We start from the raw sequence: 27,949 nt of genomic DNA, 5'->3' as shown, positions 1-27,949 counted from the left end.
AGAGGCAAGCAGATGCTACCTCATTTGTGAGGTTAACGTAGGAGGAATATTCATAATTTCAGGGTTAAGTATAAAATGTTTATTTCTTTGATAATTTTATGAACATTCTGATCAGTAATATGCAGTAAAATATTTTGACACCTGTTGACTTCTTAACATTTAAAGTTAGTTTGCCATACATTTTAAAGGAACTATCAAATGTGCCTGCAAATGAAATCAGTTGCAGTTTACATTCCATTGTAAGCAGGTCCTCCACCACCTTCGGGTACCACCCAGTTAATATTCTGACTTGGATCTTTAATATCACATGTTTTACAGTGCACGCAGTTCTGAGCATTTATCTGTAACCGAAATCCATCACCTTGTTCCAAAGGTACAAATTCATAAACTCCTGTAAGGAAAAATAAGTAATACTGTGAAGTGTACCTGTTTTAACTTCAAGATTCCAAAAGTAGAAATTGAAGTCCTGGAAACAGTAGCTACAGAAACCTTGAAGGTTTGTTTTCTTAATGTTCACCCACAGAGAATATTATGAAGATCTTGGTGTGTGCTACTGCTATTAGTATAAATTAAGTATGGATAAAAGCAGAAAGTATACAGTTATTTGGCTAAGTTAGTCTTATAAAACAAGGGAACAAACATTTAGCAATTTTTGAGTTCCAATTTTCTATGTGTGTTACAACTAAAAAGACAAATTAGATCCAATGCTTACCCTTTGAAGAGTTTACAAACCAGTGTAAGGACAGAAATGATTTAAAAAGTCAAAAGACAGTCAGGGTCCCTGTCCTCAGAGTTTACATTCTAATTTTAGTCCCTCCAGAATATACTGATTTTCATATATCTGCATACTGTTCTCCCATATTAGAGATCCAGTTCCTATTACAATTCTAGTTGAAAGTTTACATTAAAGGATACAGTATTCATGATGAATTTAATGTCTGGGACCATTTTTTCAGCTGAATGTGGCTATACCCTAATGTTTTAGTATATATGTATATATATATATAATGTATGTGTATGTGTAGGAGCAGCCATGACGCATGATTTAAGTCATGTGAACATGGAAAGAGGTATTTGGTGTTCCATAATCCTTGGTCTGAGGGTAAGGGAAAGGCTTTATTTTTTTATTTTTTTATTTTTTTAAAGATTTTATTTATTTGAGAGAATGAGAGGGAGCACGAGAGGGAAGAGGGTCAGAGGGAGAAGCAGACTCCCTGCTTAGCAGGGAGCCCGATGTGGGACTCGATCCCGGGACTCCAGGATCATGACCTGAGCCGAAGGCAGTCGCTTAACCAACTGAGCCACCCAGGCGCCCCGGCTTTTTTTTTTTTTTTTAAACTCATGATCTGGAGATCAAGACCTGAGCTGAGATCAAGAGTCAGCCACTTAACCAACTGAGCCACCCAGGTACCCCAGGAAAGGCTTTGAGAAATGTCAACTGAATTAGGCTTACCAAAAAATCCCTATTACTTTAGCATTGCTAGAATAAGAACCACAAAAATGAGTTTTCTAATGGAAGCTGGATGTATGGGGTCATTTACAATTTCCATGCAGTGGAAGGAGACATTTCTTAAAGTAATGGAAGCATATTTCCAACATGGTTAAAACAAATATGTGTGTTTTAGAAATGGACAGAAATCATTACTGACCTGCAGGGCAGAATCGCTGCTCCGGTCCATCATATATTAACAGATTTCTATTTACAGGAATACTGTCGTCCTTTAAGGTTAAATGTGCTGGCTGGTCATGTTCATGATTAGTACCACTCAGAGCCACAGATGACAAAAGGTCAAAACTGATCTGTCCATCGGGTTTGGGATACTCAATAGGTGTGCAGTCCTTGGCTGGCTTGAGCTGATCAGAGTCAGAACCTTAAACAGTTTTGAGGAAGATTTTGAATAAAAATATAACACTAATGTAAAAGTACTTTCTCAAACATTTTTATGAAAACTTGAAAATATTATACCGAAGAAATAAGACTTTAGTCCTCTTACAGTAATGATAAAGATTAAAGATACTGAATTTATTATCTCTAATAAAACAAGTTTGAAACAAATTAAAAAATTCACTTTATTACTTAATGGATCCTATTCATGAGATTTTAAAAAAAAAATTTTTTTTTTTTTTAACTCTATCCTCAACGTGAGGCTAGAACTCACAACCCCAAGATCAAGAGTTGCATGCTGTACTGAATGAGCCAGCCAGGCGCCCTGCATTCATAAGTAGCATGAATAGTTAATGATTATAATATTCATACTCAAATATGTTGGAATTACCTTTATGTTTTAGAGTCCACGGCTCCATTCCTCTAAATATCCAGTAAAAGACTCCAGTGTAAAGCATCCCGCCATACACACCCAGTATCCCATGGCAGGATGGTCTGATATTTCTAACAGTGTATAGCTCTTTCCACACCCAGGATTTCTTTATATTGTCTTCATACTCAGGTACATGAAGTCCTTTTGTTAAAAACATGAAATGTTAAGTGTCAAATTACCTTAAGGAGTATAAAATACTTTATCAGGAAGGTATTTTGCTACTGAAATACCTGATGAGTGAATCTTAAATTTAAACAGGTGGTCATGTAAGACCACACTTGAAGAATCTTTCACATACAAATGCTGGCATCTTCCAAAAAGATAACCATTTGATATATGTTAACAGGTGGTAAGGCATTTGATTTCTTAAACTTAGTAGTATGGAAAATTAGTTTTAAAATTCAATGAATCTGAAAAGTTTCCTTAAAGAGTTCATGCTACCTACAAAAGTGAAAAATTTTCATAATTGATTAAATGAAACACTTCTACCTGTTACATGTTGAACTGTGTCCCCCCCAAAAGATTATTTTCAAGTCCTAACCCCCAGTTATGTCAGGATGGGTCACAACAGGATCACTGCAGATGTAATTAGTTGAGGTCATACTGGAATAGAGTGGGTCCTTAATCCACCAACTGGTGTCTTCATGAGATACACGGAGAAGAGAGAAGACGGAAGCAAGAGATTGGAGTTATCCTGCCAAAAGCCAAGGAATGTCTGGGGCTATCAGAAAGCTGGGAGGGGCAAGAAGACTAAAGACAGGAGAGAGTAAGGTGCTATCAACACCTTAATTCTGAACTGCTAGCCTACAGAACTCAGAATAAACTCCTGTTGTTTTATGCTGTCCAGTCTTTACTTTGTCATGGCAGCCCTAGGAAATTCATAATACCGAAATGGTGCATGCATTTAATATTTAGTGGGACAAACTGGTTCTTCTTACTAACTTGCACAAACTCTGTAGTGGCTATCCACTTTCCAGTCATTGTTCTGTTCTGGCTCCATTCCCTTTCCCTCAGGCTTTAATCCTCCCTCCATCTGGTCTTTGTTGATCTACTTGCACCAGTGCTGTCTATGTGCTGGTACTGTGTGTACACAAAGTGCAAGTATGGCTTGTGGTCCCAACAAGGAAAGCTACTTGGCAAGAAAATGAGAAAAAAGTTCCACTACTCTACAGTTACACTTCCTACCTATTCTGTTCTCTCTTGCCTCTTCTATGTTCTACCTATATCCCCTTCCTCTCCCACAACCTAGGACTCCATTTCTACGAAGACATTTGAAAGCATAATCAGGTTTCATACTTCTCCCTGGAGGAACATTTGTTTTTTGGAATTCTAAGGAATAAGGTTTATTTATCAAATAAATACTGAGTTGTTACTATGTGCCAGGGATTTGGGATTCCTGGTGAACAAAGTCTCTGCTCTCTTGGAGTTTTCCATCCAAGAGGCAGGAGACAAAGTTGGTAATTATGTGCCAAAAGGGGGAAAATACTATAGGAAAAAAAAAAAAGTCTGTTGGGGGAAGGGGTGGGAGTGCTCTGTGTGTGTTGCAAATTAACTGGTACAGTCCATGTAAGGCCACCATGAGAGAGAGATCTGAGCAAAGGGGAAGGGAGTGGGGGAGTCAGCCATGAGTAAAGACCACGAGATGGTCTTACAGTCAAGAAGCCAGTGTGGCTGGAATGGAGAGTAAAAAGAGATGAAATCAGAGGAGTGTGAAAACTTAGGCTTTTATTTTGAGAAAAATTGAGAATTACTTAAGCGTCTTCATAGATTAAGGGTTTATGGAGGTAGAAGAGTTTAGTTCTTCCTCTCCACCAGAGCAGAAGGGTCACATCTATGGCTGTGCTTGCAAAGCCTGCAAAGGACAAGGTGCTGCTGGATTCTGCAGTCTGCAAAGCTGTTCTGTTTTCAGATTGAACACCCTGCAGTATTTGTGAGGTATCTTAGTGTGTACATGATACATATGAAATGTAACAAAGTACAGTCAAACTTGAAATCATTTTTTAAAAAATTTTTTAAAAAGTTCAAGCAATCTCTATACCCAACGTGGGGGTCCAAACTCATGACCCCAAGAGCAAGAGCCGCATGCTCTACCAACTGAACCAGTCAGGTGCCCCAAACTTTATTTATTTTTTTTAAGATTTTTATTTATTTATTTATTTGACAGAGAGAGACACAGTGAAAGAAGGACCACAAGCAGGGGAAGTGGGAGAGGGAGAAGCAGGCTTCCCGTGGAGCAGGGAGTGCGATGTGGGGCTCGATCCCAGGACCCTGGGATCATGACCTGAGCCGAAGGCAGACGCTTAATGACTGAGTCACCCAGGTGCCCCAGGTGCCCCAAACTGTAAGTCATTTCTAAGTAGGTGGGACATCACTGGTACTATTCTACTTTTGATGTGAATAAAACAGAACATTGCTATAAAAATCTAATTACTGAGATTAGGTCATATAGTTTTCTTTGCACAGCATACATCTGAATGCTTTGTGAAAAGGGACAGATCTTTTAATGTCACCTGAAATATGCATAAAGACCTCAAGATTTTTAATTGTATTTATTTTCATCCTCTATCTATATACTAAGTGTATGTTGAAATAGCTTCTTTTTAAATATCTCAGTGAAGAACCTGACAATTTTCAATGCTTTAAATAGGAAGTTCTTACCTATTGTCTTTGATTGGAGATTTTCACTAGTTAGTTGATTAAAAATAGATTCTGCTGCCAAAATTCCACTTTTCATTGCTGTGTGGGTACCTTTGATCTTGGGAACATTCATGAAACCAGGACTACAACCAATTAGTAAGCCACCAGGAAAGGTGAGTTTTGGTATAGACTGAGGAAAGAAACATTCAAAGTGCATTTTTAGCTTAAACAAAACTGAATACTACAGATTATCATCTCTTAAAAGTCTTCCAAGGCTGTAGGGAAAAATGTGAAGGGGAAAAATCAGAGCGAGGGCAGTTTTTTTCCCCATTTCCTAAGAATGAGGATTAGAACTATTACTATTTTTCTAAGACTTTTTCCTCTTCTTCCCCATGACTAACCTACATGAGACAGATTTAGGACCAGAGCGTTAACATATTAAATGTTATTTTTACATATCCATGTCTAAAAATACTCCCTAAACCTAAACAACTATTATCTAAATTGTAATCTGCTGTTATGTGCATTCTCAGCAACACATGATTGACAAAAGGATGTTAACTCTATATGTCCTTTTTGTTTTACTTTGATATCTAGGGATGGAAACTTAGGTTCTCATCATGGCATCATTACAGTTAGCTACTTCCTTAAAGAATATATTTTAATATATGAATTTATGATTATGGTTCTCAGACTGAATTCAATATTAGAACCACCTAGATAAAAGAGCATGAAATCAGGCTCACAGAGTAGATAAGAGGGGGAGGGCCTTCCGGAATATTCCTAGCCGGAAAGAGATCCTAGGAATTGGGATAATGACAACACTTCTCTTAAGGAGGGCTGTGGTCTTGCTGACACTGTTTGATTTAATAACCAGAAGACTGTCAAGTTTAAGAAAAGGGCGTGGATTACTAGTACAAGTTCTTCCAAACTGGTGCCGAAGTCCTATGAAGAAAAGTCTCACGGCCCAAGCAACCATATTTTTACATCCTGGGAGGATCCTGCCCTGTAGGGCAGTGTTACTGGCAGCTGGGTATCTTGTTAAGGAACTGAGGAAAAGTTGCACTGAGAAATGTATTCTAGGATATTCATTAAACCACAAATTACTGGAAACCCTCCCGAATAGGTAAGTTTTGGCACAAACTGAAAAAGAAATAAAAAGTCGTGTATATAGAAACAACCTTATTTATAAAGAGAACTGGTGGTTGCCAGAGGGGAGGTGAGCGGGGGGATGGCAAAATATGTGAAGTGGATTAAGAGGTATAAACTTCCGGTTATAAAATAAGTATGACTTAATTTTCAAAAGAGGGAAAAAAGTCATGTCGTATTTGTTAGCTCAAAATAAAATCAAATGTTTCAAATTATTGCTTAAGGTTCTTCAAAAACTTACTAGAACTACATTTCTGAATCTTTGACTAACTGAATCAGAAAATTTAAGTAAAAAGTGAGTGTGTGTGTGTAAGTGCATGTGTGCGGTCAACTCTTCCTGCCATTCTAAAAAATCATCTGAGATGTTGAAACACACAAGGCAGATGTTTTTAAATACAGATCTGTATGTCCTATTGAATATACTGGGAACTTTATAAATTAAAAAGAGCAGAATTAGACTGACAGATATTATAGAGATTGGGCAAAAGAGCTGAATGGGCTTGAACATAGTTATGCAATTTAATAAATATTTGTTGCAAATGAATTACTACTCTAGAAACAAAACCTCATGAGAAGTAATTCCATAGCAACAGAACTTAGGGATTCTGTTATTTTAAGATTCTAGGGATTACATTTATAATTTAACTATGATTTTACTTGACTTTATGAATTATTGTTACAGTAATAAAGTATTTGGAACTTCATTTTAAAGGTTAACTCCCTTCTCCCCCAATTTTCTACCATCTGTTACTTCTACAACAGAATTACAGAAAAAAAAAAAAAGACATCCAATCTATAAAATGGCTTCAGATTCCTAGAATATTAGAGACAGAAAGGATCATCTATAAAATAAAGGCCAGAGAAGATAACTTGCTTTAAATCACTTGGTATAAATTTTAGTAAGCTAATTTTTTAGATCATCTTACCTAATATTTTTACAGTAGTACTAACAGCTTTTATCATAGCTACCTAGGTTTTTTATCTCATTGTCTATATATACTTAATACATTAACTTTTTTTATAACTATGCTGTTTTATAGCTTGTTTTTTTTATTTTTACTTAATATCGTATCTTTAACATCTTTTCCATGTCAACATCTGCAGATGTACCCATCATATTTTTACTGACTACAAAATTCTTTGTATAGACTTGAGCTACCAGTTTCTTCTTTTTTTGTATGTTGTATTATATACTGTATTCTTTTTTGAAATTTAAATTCAATTAATATATAATGTTACATTAACATTTCATAAGATTTATTATGAACATATACCAGAATAGACAATTAAGGGCAAAAGCTTGACAGAGGCCACCTAAAAGGCATGGATGTTACTAGGTAGTTGGGATGAATTAATTACCTTTGTGGAAAACTAAATCTCTGTTTCCTGGCAGCTAAGGAATAAAGGAAAATATCTTTGGATCATATAGTTTTAATTTTCTGGCTAAAACCCAACCAACCAACAAAAAGCCTATAAATTTATCTCAAGAAATCAATATATTCTTTTTTTTTTAAGATTTTATTCATTTATTTGACAGAGATACAGCGAGAGAGGGAACACAAGCAGGGGGAGTGGGGGAGGGAGAAGCAGGCCTCCCGCTGAGCAGGGAGCCCGATGCGGGGCTCGATCCCAGGACCCTAGGATCATGACCTGAGCCGAAGGCAGATGCTTAACTACTGAGCCACCCAGGCGCCCCGAAATCAATATATTCTTAAAACTAAATTCATGGTGTAATTTTATTTAACTATGGTGTGACACAGTTTTATAAACACTATATGCTCTGATTAAAGTTTCTTCCTATGACATAATTTTCTATTCTTTATCTGAATTTATTACATTATATTTCCAATGTTTACTTTATAATACAGAAATAAGAAAAAGTTGGATGAGTTACCTGAAAGCCACCTTCATTCAGGGCTCTGGCTCCATATGCAATCCTTTTTCCACCTTCCAATGTTGGCTGAATGCTGGGATGGTGTTTCCACCTCTGGAACTCTTTAAATGGACTCAAATATGGATTCTGGTAGTCTAGACCAACCTTAAAATTTTTATATTTAAATTTGGTAGATTTATACAATTAGACATTTTTATTTCAAATTATATCAAGGTAAAATGTGATCAAGATTTATAAGAAAACATGTACATTAAATTTCTTGTATTCAAAGTACTTGGAGAAACATATGCAGTAATCCAAACTTAAATAAATAACTGAATAAAATCTGTTTGGAAAAGAAAGGGTAAACAAAAGGATACCATGTGTTTATAATTGGCCAAACTTTAAAAATTTAGAACATATTAATAAATCATTGTGCTCTGTAAATAAAAGCCCAAACTAGAAAAATATTTGTAGGTAAGTGTCTAACATTATGTTTCTACAAAAGGAGTTGTAATTATTTTTCATTTATCAGTACCCACTCTAGTAATTAACTAATAAGCTATCTGTGGTACTAATGAGGCAAAAATGAAGAAACAATGTAATCAAACTTAGAAAAAATAGGACAAGAAATATAAGAAGTTACATTTTATAAGGCATTATCAAAATGCTGGAATTAATAACCAAATCTTTTTTGCTTTGAAAAAATTTAGTCATTGGAATAATCATACAAAGATGAGAAACTGAACACTTGGCTGGGTATCAAAAAACACCAATAATGTAAAAATTTAATAATGTGTCATATACAAGTCTAGCTATGACATTAAATTATAAAGCTGCCACCAACTGTAAGGTACAGAAACCCTTATTTTTCCATTCCTTGCAATGTTCAAGATGTAGTTTACTGCAAAGATGTAAGTGGCCAAAAAGGGAGAAAATGCTTACATTTTTTAAAAGTTAAAGATTCAAACCCAGTGCTGATTTCATTTTTCGTGACAGCATGCCATAGTGGAAAATGGGCTTGGAAGTCACGCAAACTCAGGTGTGAATCCTGCCTCTGTCATTTAATGGGTGTATTTGGGAAAGTTGTGTAACTTGTTTGGACTTCAGTGTCCCGTCAGTAAAATAAGGATATACATACTTCATAGGACTTTTATGAAACTTAGAATTCTCTGTGAAGCCTAGGGCATAGTGTTTGGCATTTAGTAGCTACCATCACAAAAGCTATGTGTGTTTAAAGCTATAGACCAATGCCTGTAACAGCCACAAGCACTTTACCTATTGACAAAATTAGAAAGTGACTTTTAAATGAAAAGCATTTTACATGCTCCAGATTTTATAACACTGATGATCCAAGGACTCTAACAGTAGAGTTTTCTAGAATGGGCGTGTAACTTACCACAAAACCAAGGGCTACCAGGGGTTCGCCTTCATTTAAATGGTAGAGGAAGGAGCCTCCATAAGTGTGTCTGTCCAAGGGCCAGCCGACAGTGTGATCCACTCTCCCTGGTTTCCACTTCTTTTCATGAATAATCCATAACTTAAAAAAAGAAGTCCTAGAGCATTATTTAAGTTTTTTCTGCCACCAAAATATATCAAACTTGCCAGGTTTTATGTCTTAGTTGTGAAAATTTCAAGGGAAAAACTGTAATAAGAGAAGAACTTCACATATCAAGAAAATTGTATCAAATAGCAGTATGATGAACTGGACTAAAAACAGGTCAGAAAAGCTACGAACTCTTTAAGAAATTTAAGAAAATGATTAGATTTCCAAATTGGTTAAGACTTTCATGCGATTATAGGGAACACCACTGAAGAGATGAGGAAAACTTCTGGGGTGTTGGTAATGTTCTAGATCTTGATCTGGGTGGTTCCATGGGTATGCTCACCTTATAAAAATTAATTGAGCTGTACACTTACAATCTGCTGCTTTCCAGTATATATGCTGTTCTTCAATAAAACAGCTCTTGCTCTCCTGCACTCCCCTTTTCCCAAATGAAACAAACTGTTCATCTATTTCCAGAATGGTAAGTTTGTTTTTTTTTTTTTTTTAAAGATTTTATTTATTTATTTGACAGAGAGAGAGCGAGCACAAGCAGGCGGAACAGCAGGCAGAGGGAGAGGGAGAAGCAGGCTCCCCGCGGAGCAGGGAGCCCGAAGCGGGGCTCCGTCCCAGGACCCTGGGATCACGACCTGAGCCGAAGGCAGATGCTTAACTGACTGAGCCACCCAGGTGCCCCTGGAATGGTTAAGTTTTAAATTTTAAACAATTTCCCTTTGAAATATCTAAAAATCAGATAATATTATGTGTTACGTGCAACCTACCAAAACAATAAAACCTTTACTCACAATAAATCTAGCCATATACAGAATTGGAAATATTCTGAGCTTTACCCCCCAAAAATTTAAACAGAAGCATTGTAATGAATCTTTTACACTCTAATAAGCCCAAGGTTTGGGAAAACAGAGATTGGATAAATTGAGAAAATATATTAAACTTAATCTAATTAAATTTTAGGTTTCAGATCAATATACTATGCCTATACTAAATTATCTTCCCAGTGCTATTTTAAAGCAACAGTTCTTGTAGGATGTGGTCACCCTACAAACAGCATAGGGGTATTAAGTCAAATCTTATTAGGACAGATGGCATTACAATGAAAAGAAATTCATATTACAAATATTTTTGTGATTTCAAGCAATGTTTCTTAAAACAATTACAACACACAGAAACAATTTAGATAATAATGGAATTTGATTAGTAATATTTTCTAGCCCCTTAAAAATATCCCAAATATTTTTAGTTATGATGAACATTTCAAGTGAATGAAAAATATAGCAACTATAAAATTATATCAATGTTACAGACTACATTATAATACAAATGAGTTTAAACTCCATAGTTTAAAATTAAAATTACAAAAACAAATCAGGATACCTCCTTCAGTCCAATTCCATAGGTTTGGGGATCACAATTGGCTCTCAAATCAAACTTCTTATATAGTTGCTTGGCTAGATGTCCGTGGCAACCCTCTGCAAAAACTGTAACTTTTGCATGTAGTTCTAGTCCTCTCTCAAATGTTGTCTAAATAATAAAAACATATTAAATTGCAGCGTTTGACAATTCAAAAAATATTCACGATCTGGTCAGTTTTGATTTGAACTATGATTCAGGTATAGAAGAAACAATACAAATACATTAATACTAGAAATAAAACTACTGTTGTAAGTGGAATCTAATTTAAATTTTATAATATATCCTGTGTCTTTGTTGTATTTTTCTTTTTTACTTCCAAAGTACCTGAATGGTTAAGTGTGTAAGAATTAAAAAAGCAAATAAAGCATGCTCATGCTAAAAATATTCTCTACAAATGAAAATAAAGTGGAAAGTGAAAATCCATTTCCCCCCTGTTCCTGGTTTTCCAGTTCCATCATCTGAAGCAAAAAACACTATCAAAAGCTTTCTTGTGAATCATGACAGAAAATTTCCATGAATAAAAAACTATATAGAGTCTATTTATATCCTTCTAACACAAGTAGAATGATACTAAATATACTCTTTAGCTACTTGCTTTTTTCACTTTAATTTTACTTGTTCTCTATTGCTGAATGTATATTCTAAAACCAATTTTTTTTTCCAAGTGGAAAAAAAGCCATAATTAAAGTCTTTACCTCTCTTTTGCTCTCTGTATTTTGCACTTAGACCTACCACAAGGCACTCAATAAAGTTTACTTAGTAAAGCAATACAGAATAATCAGTGAAGTCTCTTATGAAATATATCTTTTCTGACAGTTCTCTATTCATTTTATGTGTATGTCTGTCTATATGCAAAGACAAAAAGTAGTTTTACACTGAGTTTTATAACTGTTTTCACATTAGTTGAATGTAAAAGCAATATACACCAAGAAAAGAATTCTTTTCTTTTTTTTTAAATAGAGAGAGCTCATGAGGAGGGGCTGGGGCAGAAAGAGTCTGGAGAGAGATTCCTAAGCAGGCTCCATACCCAACACAAAGCCCGATGCCGGGCTTGATCTCAGGACCCTGAGATCACGAGGTGAACCAAAATTAAGAGTAGGTCACTTAACTGACTGCGCCACCCAGGCGCCCCTAAAGCAATCATTTTTAATGCTTGAATAGAATCCCCTAATTTTTCAAAAAATTTTTTAAATTATTTATTTTTAAAAAGTTTTATCTATCTATCTATCTATCTATCTATCTATCTATCTATCTATCTATCAGAGAGAGAGAGAGACAGAACACAAGCAGGGGGAGAGGCAGGCAGAGGGAGAAGCAGGCTCCCTGCCAAGCAAGGAGCCCGATGCAGGACTCAATTCCAGGACCCTGGGATCATGACCTGAGCCGAAGGCAGCCGCTTAACCAACTGAGCCACCCAGGCGTCCCTCAAATAATTTTCAATACTGGGACATTTAGGCTGTTCTAGTGTGTTTCACTATATAAAGCATTGCCTAGATGAATATACTTGGTGCTAAATATTTTCAGTCTGAATGGTAAGAATTATCTCATTAATTTACTAAATTAATTGATTATTACAAAGTCTGAACATCTTTCACACATTTATTGGTAACTGCTATTTTTTTCTTGTGCAATGCTTATAAGTGTCATATATATGCATACATGTATATTACACTTACATACACATCCTGTAATTTCACTCAGTATCTTTTTATTTTGTTCTTGCCTGCTCACTCTCATTATACTTCACTCATCCATAAACCATGTTAACAATCTAGTATGTACAGTTTTACCCAAATATTTAAACACACATACATACTGAGATACATATACACTTAAACTTTTTTGGTTCCTGATTTATTTTACAAAAAATAGGATAATTTAATACTGTATCTTACTTTTCTCACTTAAGGATACTTCATGGAAATCTTTTTACATCATTGTAGAGCTCAAATCTTTCTCCTCAATGGCTGGATAGTAGTCCATGTGGAAATACCATAGCTTATTCATCTATTCTGCTAATGTTTAATAGCCATTCACTCTGTTTCCAGTTTATTTGTGACCAAAAATGGTTATAAAACATACACCCTTGTGTATATATCTGTCTATATATATAGATAAATTCTTACAATATTGGTGCTTTTATTCCTGTAAGGTAGATTCCCAGGAGTGGCACTGTTTGATCAAAGGGCACACCTATTTTTATTTTATAATATAACCAGTTCGCTTTCCACCAGCAGTGTATAAGAAAAGCCTTTTCCCACAGTATGGAAGTTACCCTACAACCCAGCAATTGCACTACTGGGTATCTACCCCAAAGATACAGATGTAGTGAAAAGAAGGGGCACATGCACCCCAGTGTTTACAGCAGCAATGTCCACAATAGCCAAACTGTGGAAGAAGCCAACCTGTCCTTCAACAGATGAATGGATAAAGAAGATGTGGTTCATATATACAATGGAATATTGCTCAGCCATCAGAAAAGATGAATACCCACCATTACATCAACATGGATGGAACTCTGGAGGGTATTATGCTAAGTGAAATAAGTCAATCAGGAAAAGACATTATCATATGGTTTCACTCATATGTAGAATATAAGAAATAGTGCAGAGGATCAGAGGGGAAGGAGGGAAAACTGAATGGGAAGAAATCGGAGAGGGAGACGAACCATGAGAGACTCTTAACTCCAGGAAACACACTGAGGGTTGTGGAAAGGGAGGTGGGTGGAGGAATGGGGTAACCGGGTGACGGGTATTAAGGAGGGCACGTGATGTGATGAGCACTGGGTGTTATACACAACTAATGAATCACTGAACACTACATCAAAAACAAATGATGTACTATATGTTGGCTAATTGAATTTAAATAAAAAAAAAAAAAGAAAAGCCTTTTCCCTACAGTTCAGTTACTGAGAGATATAACTGTTTATTTTATGTTTTTGCTAAGTACAGTGCTAAGTCACTGTTATTTTAAGTTGCATTTCCCTGACTACTGTTTTAAGCACTTTTTCCCTTTTTGAGTCAAGAAATATTAATGAATGCCTACAGTGTGCCAGGTTTTATGCTAGGTAATGGGAATACAGAGATGAATAAAAGACAGGTCCTTTTCCTCCAGGCTAGTCATAGAGGGAGATATTAAAGAAATACATGAGCATATAATTACAAATTATGATTAAGTGCTATAAAAAAAGCACAGGGTGTTATGAGAGGGAATAAAATAAGGAAACTGTTCGGGACTGGGTGGACAGGAAAGGCTTCTTTGAAGAAATGACATTTAAGCTGTGGACTCTGAAGAAAAGGTACTTAAGTATCTTTCCTTATGAGTTACAGTAGTCATCTGGACTTGCTCTTCTGTGAATTGTCAATTTTTTAGATATTGCTCATTTTTCTAAAATGCTGTCTTTTTTCTTAATGTATATGTGCTATTTGATATTACAGGTAATAAAAAAATTTTCCCCCAATCAACTGTTTATCTATAGACTTTATAGTAACTTTGGTATACAGAAGTGTTTAATTTTTATACAGTTAAAAAGATCTGTCTCTTACAGGTTTATTATTTCTTGTCTCTATAGGATGGCTTATCCTCCCTTTAGGTTGTAACTGTAATCGAGGTTTCCTTCTAATTTTTTTTATTGTTTTAAGAAATCCTCAGAATTTCTTTAAAAAATAAAGGCCCAACTCTATTTGTTTCCAGATGGCCATCCAGTTTCCCTGGCATCAATTATAAAACAATTCAATCTTTTTTTTTTTTAAAGATTTGTTTATTTGACAGAGACACAGCAAGAGAGGGAACACAAGCAGGGGGAGTGGGAGAGGGAGAAGCAGACTCCCTACTGAGCAGAGAACCTGATGCAGGGCTCTATCCCAGGACCCTGGGATCATGATCTGAGCCGAAGGCAGATGCTTAATGACTGAGCCACCCAGGCGCCCCTAAAACAATTCAATCTTAATGAACTAAAATGTTACTTAATATATTTCAGCTTCCTCTTAGAGGCAGTATGTCCCGTAGTTTTCAACGGGCAGGCCCTGGAGCCAGCCACACTGTTTATATTCAAACCCCAGCCCCACTATTTACAGCTGGCTGACCTTGGGCAAATCACTTAACGTCTGAAACTTAAAAATGTCCAAATCAGAATTCTTATAATAAGATGGCTATTAGATGTGGCACAGAGCTTCTGAATAAGCAGGAGGACATAGGATTCTGGACTTGGGTATTTAGAGCCATGTGACCAGATGTGGTCACATGATTGAATAAAGCCGCCATTGTGGAAAGACACAACTTGTGTGTGTGTCCTCATAGCATGCTCATGACATTCGGTTACAAAGGTGGTGTGAGAAGCCAACCATGTCAGCGCTGCCTACTAGGATATCAAGTAAAAAAGACAAGAGAAATGATTACTCGGTTGACAAGGTGGGGGTATTTGTGACTCCGACGAGCTGTTTCAGTGAAATGGCAGGGAAGAAAGCCTAACTAGGTGTGTTAAATAGAGTGGAACAACAGAATAAACACAGTTCTCGGTTCTCCCCACGCCAAACCTGTGGTACTAAAACAGTTATTTTAAAAATTTAGATTCTGGAGCTCATATCACTAAGACTCCATGTACTCTTCTATGTTTTTATATCTATATAAACACAATATAGGAAAGATATGGGTTTTTTTTCTTTTTTTTTTTAAGATTTTACTTATTTGTCAGAGACAAAAGAGAGCACAAACAGGGGAAGCAGCAGACAGAGGGAGAAGCAGGCTCCCCTCTGAGCAGGGAGCCCGATGCGGAACTCAATCCCACGACCCTGGGATCATGACCTGAGCTGAAAGCAGAGGCTTGACCAACTAGGCCACCCAGGTATCCCAGGAAAGATATGTTTTTTTTTAACTACAAAGCCCAAAACACAAAAATTTACTTTTGAACAAATTTGAGAACATACAAAAAATGAAATATCAGAATAGCAGAACTTGTGTGCCTCAGTTCTGTTGTAATTGTAAATATAAAAATCTTAAAAGAATACAGTACACTTTAAAATTAAATGATCATGGGCACCTAGGTGGCTCAGTTGGTTAAGCGACTGCCTTCAGCTCAGGTCATGATCCTGGAGTCCTGGGATCGAGTCCCACATCAGGCTCCCTGCTCAGCAGGGAGTCTGCTTCTCCCTCTGACCCTCTTCCCTCTCGTGCTCTCTATCTCTCATTCTCTCTCTCTCTCCCAAATAAATAAAATCTTTAAAAAAAAATTAAATGATCATAATACAGGAAAGAATAACTATAACACAGGAAAGAATACAGGAAAAACAATATTCTTTCATTATTATGGAAAGCAGTAGGAGATAATAGTTGTTTGCAAATCTAGCTATGCACCAGAATTCTTTGGGGGCTTGTTAAAAAATAGCTTCAAGGGCCTACTCTAGGACACACTGAGTCCCAGACCTCACAGAATTCCGACGAAACCAGTCAAACACTTAGAACAATGAAGTAGGTAAGACTCAAGAGTTTTGCCACTTGCTTATCTCTAAGCAGGAAGAAATGAGAAGCAGGAAAATCTGCTGGAGGAGACTCAACTAGATTCCCCATTCTATTCAAGAATGGCAGAGAGAAGGATAAATTCTAAGTTAACAAATATTTATTGAGGACCTGACATGACCTGGCGCTATGGTAGGTACTGCAGTAACGCTCCATGATCTCTTCCCTTATGGAGCTTATGAACCAGTTGAGAAATTAAGACAATGAGCAAATAAATATGAATTGACAAATTAATTTACTGAGATGTTATTTTATGTTTTGTTCTAGTATTATGGGAAAGCAAGGTGTTTTTTTTTCTTGTCCTTTCCAAGGAATCTTACACAGTGAGAGATCCAGATCCTGAGAGGTTTTCTTTTGCAAATTCAAAAATAAAAGTTGTAAATCCTGAAAACCATCCAGGATTATATCTGAATGAGAGGAAAGCAATCAGTTGTATATTTGCCAAGAGATATTACAATCACATCAAAGACTTGATCAGCATTACTAATAGTAATGCAAATGATTCTCGTCCACAGAAATGAAAATTATGGAAGTGGCAATGCAGTTGATTGATGACCTACATATATGTATGTTTTTTTAATTCTCCTTGAACTGGCTGTAACATATTACTGATTCTGTCATTTATTAATGAGTGAAATAAAATCTTTGTCCCATGTTTGTTTTATATTTGTATGAGTCATGTTTTTATCTTTAAAAAAAGTATTCTTAAACATGTTATATCTTCTTGTCTAAGTCCTTTTTAGTTCAAAGATGCCTCTATATTTTTTAAGAGAAAAATTCCACATTAATAATTATATTCTAACATACACTTTATTAATGTGCAGTTTGTAGCAAAGCTAAATTATTGTATTTAAGTCGATTCTTTTTTTGTCAGTTTGTTAAGCGCATTAACTGTTAAAATGTTTACCTTTGGTGCACCATCCTTTTGTATCCCTACATCGTTAGTGGCAACTCCTTTTACACTGCTATCTTCATGAAAAAGTACCTAAAATGAAAACATATTTGGTTATCACCTTAGAGGATTCATAACCAACCTGAAAAGAAGCAACAGATATTTAAGAAAGTGAACATGTTCTCTAGATTACAGAAATAACAGGTTTTAACATGTTTAGGCAAAAAAAAGAGACATGTTTTAAAGATACTCCCTTCGAGAGTATAAAAGAACATAGCTCGAACAGTTGGAAATGAAAGAAATGCCACAACCTTGATGAAGAAGAAAAGGGGGAAGCTACTACAGAGGTCACTAAAGAAGCCAGTGAGAATAAACAAAGAGCTCTGAAGAGATCAGGTATCAAAAACATGTATACAGACCCTGAAATCAGGGCCTCTAACAAATGAAGACCATCAGTGTTGGGTGGGAAGACAATAGTGTCAGGAAAGCCTCTGTTCCAAATGAGCTGAGATGCCCCCCCCCCAAAAAAAAACCAAAGAAAAGGAAACAACAAAACAAAACACAAAGAGGTTCAAGATAGTCCAAAGGTGATTAAAGTTTATTTCCGGAGCAAGCAGGATTGGCGAAAACTGGTCAAAATTGTAATTCTGAGGATGAGAAATAGTAATATTCTATAATTCTTACTTAGTTTCTGTTTCCTCTCCGGAGGAAAATGCCCTTTAGATAGGAAGTACAAAATATAGGTTAGACACAGGAGTGGAAAGGTAAAGCAAGGATTAGCAGCAATGGAGATGAAAAGAAAAACATAAACCTTTTATTTCATACCCTGAAAATGAATCAACAGTATAATGTGGCTTTGAACTAAAACTGAAGTCTGGCTCAGAGTACAAAGAAACCTGACAAACCTGACATTAATCTATTGATGATGATCTTTAAGGGACTGAGGAAAAGAGGAGAGTTAATGAGACTGTGTGTGTATGGTGTGTGTGGGTGTGTGTGTGTGTGTGTGTGTGTGTGTGTGTGTACACAAAAACTGAAAATCATAGATTCTATAAACCACCTACTTGTGATTTTGATATTAATCCCAGTCAAGAACATTTTAACCAGGAGAAATAAAAAACCCACACTTGCGTCCAAAAACCCAAATGTATGTATGTATGTACATGTACACACACACACACACACACACACACACACACACACACATATGCGTGTGTGTGTGTGTGTGTGTGTGTGTGTGTGTGTGAGAGTTGGGAAAACAAAAATTAGTATTAGCAGTAAGTATAATACAGGGACCTATGTGTTTTATTTGACTTACATATTGTAAGCGTAAAAACAAATAAAAAATTTTTTTGAATTTTCCCTGAGGCCCAAACCAAAAAACCTCCCCCTCCTGTCAATTCGTCCAATCATTTCCTTTAGAAAAGTTAATTGTAGACCCTTTCTTTGTCTCTCTGAGATATAGGAATGTTTTTAAAAGTTTTATTTAAGACTCTTGCCAGATGTGCACCTCAGAAACGTGTTTCCCAGGGGCCTCGGAGACATTTTTGAAATGTGAACACCAAAAAGAATGGTGTCCTGTTTTCCTGTCACCATAGGAGTCTGGGCTAGGTGCTTGGCTCCAAGTTGTGACTTCCTGCTCGTCAAAAAATTACAAGTTTTATTTTTTTCTCTCGATAAAGACAATTAACTTGTATGTAATGGATTGTATCTGTGTGGCTATGTAAGAGGGTAAGATTTCTTTCTGTCTTGGCAATCTCCCTAGCAGAGTGCCTGTGACATGCACTGCAGTCCTGGTTTAATGCTTACTAAATAATAAAACTTTTTAATAATTTATAGAGGTGATTTTTCTGGGTTGGCAGGAGATTTTATTTTTAATCATTTCCCCAATAATACTTAATGAGAGTTAACTCTATGATATGTGTGCCAAAAGAGTTATTTGGAGACAATTAACAGAACAGTTTCTAGAGTGAAGAAAGCAAGAGCCCTGTTCTACACTAGGCTTGAAGTAGTTTTTTCATTCTGGATGCCACTTTATAAAGGGCATAAAAAGGCAATGCATTCAGAGTGCACTGAGAATACTGAAGGAACTCAAACTAATGTATCATCATGGCTGAAAGAACTGATAATGTTTAACCTAGAAACGAAAACAACAGCAGAGTGAAAGTGGGGAAGAAGAGAGTGGGGCATAATTATAAGTGGAAAACTGTCCTTGGAAGAGGGCATTGATTTGTTCTATGTAGTGTAAAAAAGAAGATATATTTCCATTCAATAGAAGAAAGAGAATATTATCAACAATCCAAACGTCAGATAGAGATGATCTCATCCCCGATGATGGTGTTCAGTCATAAAAGACAATCACATGATATATATGCCTACAAGATCAGGAATTCAAGTACTCTTTGGATTAGATCTTTCCAAGATTCCTTCTAATCTTACAATTCTAAAATCCTATGGGTTTCTAAAATATTTATTTACCTCTGTACCATTTTTGGTTTATATTCAAAAGAAAAAGAGATTATTTCCCAGAAATATTAAAAACAAAATACAACTATACAAACCTCAGCAGCAGCATAACCAGGGTATACTTCAACACCAAGGGCTTCTGCTTGTTCTCCCATCCAGCTCACTAAATGTCCCAAGCGTACAATGTAATTGCCATGATTATTCATTGGAAGACCTACAAATACATGCTTAATTTATCAATCTGACATTTTATCGGTAAAACAACTCAAAAACATAAATACTTAATTTAAAAATTCTAAGCAATGTGTAATTTCTGTGTAAATATACACATCATCCTATGGTCATAATTTCACTTATATTCTACAGCTTTGGCATAGAGTTCTAAGTATTAAATTAAAAAACCATTACAATACTACATTAAAATTCTGGGTTGCCTTACAAGGCTATCTCAATTCTTCTAGACTGGAAGACGAACTAGGTTCTAGTCCTGTTTTACTATAAGCTAGCTATATAACTTTGGGTCAGTCCTTCAAATCTCCGAGCATCAGTTTTCTCATCTGTAAAAAGAAAAGATTTCACCAGATGAAATGTGGTTCCCTCCAGGTACAGAATTCTATGAGTCTACACATATTTATCATACCTTACCTGGAAGAATTGGCACAGGAATTCTGTATTTCTCTGTTAAAATTCCAAATCTGTCTTCTGTTACGGGAGTGTTAAGTGGAGCCTAAAAACAAAAGAAGGAAAGAGAAGGAAGTTTTTAGTTCATATTCGTAACGGTAAATACAAATAATAAAAAAACTGTGTCAAAAGGGAAAGTGAACTACTCTCCTCACTTTTCTCTCATCATTTCCTTTAGAAAACTTGGAACTGCAAATCCTCTTTGTCTCTTTGAGATGTATGGGAATCTTTTTAAAATCTAAATAAACCAGTTTTATATGCCAGAAATCTTTCTTGGGGGCCTTGGAGACATCTTGGACATGGCTTCCTGTCTCCCTGTCTCTGTGGGAGTTTAGCCTAGGTGCTTGCTCCAAGTTGTAACTTCCTGCTTGATGAAAACATAAGAGAAGTTTTATTTTTCCTTTGGATACAGACAATTAACAGGTGTGTCATGGATTGTATCTGCTCAGTTATATAGGGCTCTGAAAACCTTTTTCTATTGCAACTGCTGTGTCAATAATAATTCAATAATATCTATTTTTGGTATAATATTGAAAAGAGAAAGTTAATTAGATATAATTAAAGTATTTCTAGTTTAAAGGATCTTGGTATTTTAGAAAGAAGAGCATAGATGAAATTTTGGGAATTCAATTTACTCCATCTAGAAATAATAAAGAAATCATGTAGTTTTTGACCTTTACAAAGTATATTCACAGGTAGTGAATATTCTAACCTTGGCAGGCATAACATAACCCATCTTATAGAAGAAAAAGCTAAGATATGTAACGTGTAAGATTTTAACCAAAGCCATACAAATTATGAAAGCAGTAAAATTAACATTCAGTTCTCGGCATATCATACCAGTGCCTTTTCTTCTTAGGTTATGAGAGGCCATATTAATTTATTCTTTAGAACATTTGATTAAATTATCCTCTTTGGTTTTAGATATTACAATGTCCCAGGAAATTTACATAAAACTTTATTAAGAACAATGATATAAACACCTATGGAACAAGTTAGGAAATACTCTCAAAATCAAAATGCTGTATTTTATTTGGTACAAATATTCTAGTATCTTCTCAAGCTAAGACCTTCTCATATATCCAGTACATAAATACAACATGTAGAAGACATTACACGAGTATATGAGTTAATATCTTAAAATTATAAGTATAGTTGATACGATTCAATTTTTTGGCTCTTTTTAAGTTAAAAAATGCGTATCTATAATAATCCTTTAAGAGACAGAATTACATAAAAAGGGTTTTCCATCTTCCAGTAGTTTGGAACTAGAGATACGATAAAGATTACATTTTGTATAAAAACCAGTTTGTCATACTCCCTTTTCCTTCCAGTCTGGGAATAATTCTTCAAAAGCACGTGGATCAAGGCAAGCCCCTGAGAGAGTGTGAGCTCCTATTTGAGCAGCTTTCTCTACTAGACACACACGGATGTCCTTTTCATGTTTAGTAGCCAACTGCTTTAGACGAACAGCTGCAGAGAGTCCTGCAGGGCCTGCGCCAACTATAACTACATCCGCTTCTTCTGCAAACCTCTCCATGTTCACTCCTGGGAGGAAAAAATGATTTAAAAAATACATGAAAATTCTAGGATGACTATAATCTGTTAAAAATCACAAAATGCTTTAGAGCATTTATAGAAATTGCCCTTCTGCTTTGTATGAGAATTATACTAAATATATTAATTAGATGTTCTCTTAGGTTCTGATCCTGTGTATATCTTATCTTTGCTTCCATAAACCAACTTTTGGCTTTGAGATTTACTACTATAAACTACGCAGATATTTTCTTATCTCAGCATCAATATGTAATAGATTGGGCAAAGCTATGAAATATTATTAGATGACTTTATATTATCATGAAAAATATTTCCACAAAATGATACAAAGTCTCTAGAGAAGCCTCAACACTTCTAGGGAAATTATTACTTACCTTCCCATCGCTTGTCCTTATCCCGGGGGTAAACAGTATAGTGGGTAGTAACTCGAGGTACAACAGAAGTTGAAGACCATCTTGTATGACACAGAGGTAGATAATTTTTCTTAATTTTTAAGGCATGAAAGCACTGATATGCTGCACAAAAATTATAAACATTAGTATCATTTTTTTCAATTGGCTTCCCTCGGAGTAGACTAAAAAAACCATTTTTTTTAAAGGAAAAAATTCTAGGATTGGGAATCAGATTTGGTTTGTTTAATTTTCTAATATTTAGCCTTAAGACCTTAAATCATTACCCTCTCTAGGTTTCAGTCTCCTCATCCAGAAAAAGGTCACTAGATGATCTCTAAGGTACCTTTTCGATCTAAAATTGTATGACTCCAGGAGATGTCTTATATTTGGAAATTTGTATTTATCGTCTCACCATATCAACACTGCAGACAGTGAATAGTTAGATCTATGCTGTTGAGCCATTAGTTGTGATATGACCTGAAATATACTGTACTATTTCCTAGATGAACAACTTAGCTTCTTCTCATAAAGCAATGTTTTCAAACTATATTTAAAAAGTATCTAATAAACTAACTTATTCAATTTAGCTCATATCAAGCTTAACCTATAAATAGGATGACCATAAAATTTATCAACCAAACTGGGTACTTTTTAAAAAAAAAAAGACTTATTTGTCAGAGAGAGAAAGCGTGTGCACACAAGCAGGGAGAAGAGCAGGTAGGGGGAGAAGCAGGCTCCCTGCTCAGCAGGGAGCCTGATATGGGACTCGATCCCAGGACCCTGGGATCATGACCTGAGCCGGAGGCAGACGCTTAACTGACCGAGCCACCTAGGCTTCCCTAAACTGGATACTTTTGAGAGTAAAAATGGGCAGTATTAATGACTATGCTGGGACAATGTGGGCAAGCTAGGTTTTATGGTCAGCTTTTTAAAAAACTGACTCTCCCATATGGCAATATCTGTACATATTCATCAAGTTAGCAAATAGAAATAAACAGAAGTGTGCAAAGATTTATCTGCAATAATGTTCATTAAACCTCTGTTGTCCTTAAACCTTCAATTCTACTTCTTCCTTCTCCTATCTGAAGCAGACACCCTCACACACCAAACATAATAGAAAGAAGCAATTAAGTGGGAACTTTCCTATTTCCTTGGTAAGAACCTCTAATCTGTATTTGTGTCCACTCTTTGTTCATTTTCTCAGGTTATAACAGATATCTTTTCACTTAGATTACTGATGATGAGGCTTATCCCTCCCATTTTCATAGGGACATCCCTCCACCTGAAGCCTTAGCTTTCACCTGTATCTTTAATTTCTGTCTCCTTTCTGTGGTACTCTTCTCCTTGATACATCTATCCCATTATATTAAAAAAAAAAGGACAGAGAATACTCCCTTGGAAATAGCCCTGACAGATATAAAAACTTATATTTGGAGTTACAGTAATTAAAAGTCTGTTATAGGAGAAGGGATAGAATAATCAAAGGAAAGGAATAAAGAGTTCAGAAATAGAATACACATAAGGATTTGGTGTATGCTAAAAATACCATTTCTAATCAGGGAGAAGAAAGGGTTACTCATTAAATGGTCAAAGATAGGGAGAAATTCATTTGGAAAAACGTATACCTTTCTCTTCCTATCAAAATGAATTCCATTTGGTCTATGGTTTTAACAGAAAAAGTCAAAGTATAAAAGATTATGTTGCCATGTCCACAGATTATTTGTTTCTCCACTTTTGAGTGTGGACTGCAATTAGTGACTAGCTTCCAACAAGTAGAGTACAAAAGGGAAAAATATTAATTTTACAGTGGAGAAATATAGCAGACCCTTTAACCAAATGATCAAGTTTAACATTACTGGCAATAAGACATGTTGGTATCACACGCTCCCTGATAGGATAAGAAGGGCTTTTTACTTCTGTGGCATACTTCCCCAAAATCTGTATCCTCAGTTTAAACATGAGAAATCATCAGACAAATTCAGATTGAGGGACATTCTACAAAATGCCTGGCTAGTATATATATTGAAAGTAGCAAGGTCATGAGAGACAAGAAAAGATACATGTCATTACACATTTGTCAAATATACATAAAATGCACAATATAGAGAGTGAATTCTAATATAAACCATGGACTTGAACAATGATGTATCAAAACTGGCTCACCAATTGTAACAAATGTACCACACCAATGCCAGATGTTAAAAGGGAATGGGGGAAAGTTACATGGAAACTGTGTATTTTCTGCTCAACTTTTCTTTAAACCTAAAACTGCCAAAAAATTAAGTTTATTAATTAAAAACAAAACAAACAAATACAAAAGGGCAACATGGAAAAAGACAGTGGTTAAGTGCATAGGTTTTGGAGTCTGTCTACACTGTGTCTGAATTCGTAACAGTAATGAAACCTTCAGCAAGTAATTTTAACTCTCACCCCATCTGGGTGGCTCAGTTGGTTAAGCGACTGCCTTCGGCTCAGGCCGTGATCCTGGAGTCCCGGGATCGAGTCCTGCATCGGGCTCCCAGCTCAGCGGGGAGTCTGCTTCCCCCTCTGACCCTCATGATCTCTCTATCTCATTCTCTCTCTCAAATAAATAAATAAAATCTTAAAAAAAAACAAAAACAAAGGAGACCATCAATTCTAAAGTCTATGGTCAATTTTGTCTTGGAAATATTATGGTACAGGATCTAGTATAACTCTTACACAAAACAAGTGGCCAATACATATTTGATAACTAGATAGGTATCTTCCTAGTTACATTTTTCACTGTAATTTAGGAACCTGCAAATCTCTGGTGTAATTTCCAAAAACTAACCTGGGTTATAGAGCAATAAAAATAATGAGGCCTTTCCTCGTTTTTGTCTCTTATAATGAAGCATGTATCTGCAAATGAACAAGTTTCTAAACATGGACTATAACAAATAATTAGTAAAGATCAACAAAGACTTTTGCATGGATTTGAAATGTAAAATGTAATAAAATTTACATTTTAATGGATATACTGAACAGCTAAAAATTTTCAATTATAATATCACACCTTATCCTTCATGACCTTATGAAAATTGTGGGGCAGCTACAATGCCCATTTACAGTAGATACATATGAATTCAGACCACCCAAGCTCTCAATCCTTCCAACACCAGTCAAGCTCTGAGACTACAATTGGATTTGAAATGATTTGTGAAGTAATGGAAACTGAGCTGTGATGAAAACAAGATTTTTCTTTCTTTTTTCTGATTAAATGGAGAGATAACAGCCTGGCATAGGCTAGTTATTCTTTAGCACCTAATTGCAGAATTAACATATTTTTATATTTTACTCTTTCCAATAATTTTTTAAAGCAAAAATCTGGCATCAGACATCAATAATTAAAGATTATGATGAATGCAGGAAGGGAAGAGATTTAGAGTAGCTGAACTCTAAGCTAAAGGCTTTTAAACACTAAAAAAATCTGTTTTTGATAATCTTATAGTGGCAAGGAAACTAGTTTTCTCTACTTGCAAAGGCATACTGAAAATTATAGTATCGGGAATAATTTTTTAATTTTTAGGTAACCTTTCACATATCCTAAGTCTTGAAAAAATGTACATAAGGCACATAAATAAAGATATTATAGGAGAATTCAGTTCTAGAGTTCAAATATAGCATTATCATCATTCAAAATAATATTTATTAAATAATTTGTACTATTATTAAAAGATATTAAAATCTTTGTCTTATGATGAATTGTAGTTTAGTGTGTAGAAGTTATCATTTGCTGTTGAAAACTGATGATCTGGTATCAGATAAAAGTAATTCTACTGCTTATACAGCTAGATATTTTCTTGAAAATATTTGGAACTTGGTAGTTTGATTTCCCCCATGGGATAAAAATTAAAAAGTCACAACCTTTACTCCCTTTCTGAAAACAATCTGATACTCCACTTTGGATATTTGAACAATTAGGCACCTTGGCTGAATTTTAGTAGAGAAGGTCAAAAAGTCCATTGAACTCATAACATCACCATATCAAAGTCACACTGCCAACCCATTTGTGTCCATCTCTTTGTTGCCAGTAGTGTTAACACTGAGCTATGCAAATGGCAATGATTTAAGTATCCCTGGAAAATGGAAATGCTAATTTTGGTGAAATGTAATTAACACTTGGTCCAAGAATGATTTCAGCTAAATTAGGCAATAGGGCAGATAGCATCTGACTACTTTGATATTTCACAAAACATAAAGTGTTATCCACACATTAGTGTAGTAATACATGCGCAAGTATCAGGAACTTTAAATAAAATTCTAATTTAACATATGGTGGCCAAATCTGACAAATTTCTACTTTCATGAAATATACATAAGAAGAACATCCTTGAATTTGCAATATGTATACTTGTTTATTCCATAAACAAAAATTAAAAAAACTAAACCAAAAAAAACCAAGCCAAATGTGACAAAATGCAAGGTCCTGTAGTGAATCTTTTTGAATTTTTAAACTTTCAAGTAAAACAAAACAAAGACCATCCAACTGCATTATTATTTTTACTTAAGAGAAAGGGAAGTAATGAGGTATTTTCACAAGTCATTGTGATGGTTCTAGGAGCACCCATAACACGATAAGCCTCTAACGTTAATTTTAGACCATGCAGAAAAACTTCTGGCTCCAAATATAATCTGGTGACTCGGGTAGCGCATATGGATGTTAATCATGCTGTGACTAGGATGGATGGTTGCAAAGACGAAAGTCAGGGCACAACCAAGAAGAAAAACTGTGCAAGTATTATTTTATCCATTTCCAACAATGCAACAGAAAACACCCGAGCTTTGCGATAAGAGTTAGGGCCAGGATTTGGAAGATTCAGTTCGGGACTCCACCGGAGGGCCGTGTTGATAAGTTTCCTCCGCCCGTGACCTTTAGCCTAGTTGTCAATTCTTCCAATGGGGGCAACTCTAGGGGGAGAAATCTAGGGTCCACTGCCAGGTGTAGACAGCGTGACTTTTACCCGAGTTTAACCTGAGGACGTCAGGAGAGCAGGTGAAGAAAGGTGAGTGTCTAGATCCCCCCAGGTGCAGCCCTGTCCGTTTCGCCCTAACTCCTCGACCTTCCTCCACTTATCCCCGCCCGGAGTTCCCTCTCACCCGGGCAGGACAGCTTGGCTAGCGGCACCAACATATTCACTGGTCCCAGGACTGTCGGTGGGACACAACGGAGGGGCTGTCTGTGGCTCTCCGCGGGTGCTGGACCTCTAGGCCGCGGGGGGCGCCATCACCTGCCGAAAAAGACAAACACCTCCACTGAAGTTTGCCTCCCAGCTCTGCCCAAGGCTTCGGCTTCACGGTGCTCCCGCCTCTTTCTCGCTCTGCGCCGGCGCTGCACATGACGCTACGGCCAGCAGAGACATCCGGGTCACGTTCCGAAAGAGGAAAAGGAAAGGGACTCCAAGTCCCAGCACGATCCCGGCTTCAGGCTGAAGATTAGTTCTCCGTTTGCGTCTCACCAAGGGGTGGTGAGGC

General features: G+C 36.0%; 1 protein-coding gene across 2 annotated transcripts; it reads right to left on the bottom strand.

Moving 5' to 3' along the window:
* Positions 1 to 64: 64 nt before the first annotated feature.
* On the bottom strand, positions 65 to 27,949 carry ETFDH (electron transfer flavoprotein dehydrogenase). Of its 2 annotated transcripts, none has more exons than XM_027597448.1 (13): positions 27,575 to 27,949; positions 22,439 to 22,579; positions 21,826 to 22,055; positions 20,472 to 20,553; positions 19,922 to 20,040; positions 17,376 to 17,453; positions 10,916 to 11,062; positions 9,377 to 9,517; positions 7,999 to 8,142; positions 4,977 to 5,145; positions 2,277 to 2,459; positions 1,650 to 1,871; positions 65 to 391 (listed from the first exon to the last, which is right to left on the bottom strand). In XM_027597448.1, exons 1-13 carry the CDS (start codon positions 27,606 to 27,608, stop codon positions 228 to 230), a joined length of 1,854 nt encoding a protein of 617 aa, XP_027453249.1. In that variant the 5' UTR covers positions 27,609 to 27,949; the 3' UTR covers positions 65 to 227. The 2 variants fall into 2 exon arrangements, with proteins under 2 accessions (XP_027453249.1, XP_027453250.1); XM_027597449.2 differs by having other exon boundaries at positions 22,439 to 22,518; positions 27,575 to 27,784.

The sequence above is a fragment of the Zalophus californianus genome, chromosome 2 (genome assembly GCF_009762305.2).
Source record: "Zalophus californianus isolate mZalCal1 chromosome 2, mZalCal1.pri.v2, whole genome shotgun sequence".
Taxonomy (NCBI): domain Eukaryota; kingdom Metazoa; phylum Chordata; class Mammalia; order Carnivora; family Otariidae; genus Zalophus; species Zalophus californianus.
Note: the sequence above shows the minus strand (reverse complement) of the source record. Positions and strands in the feature narration are given on the sequence as shown.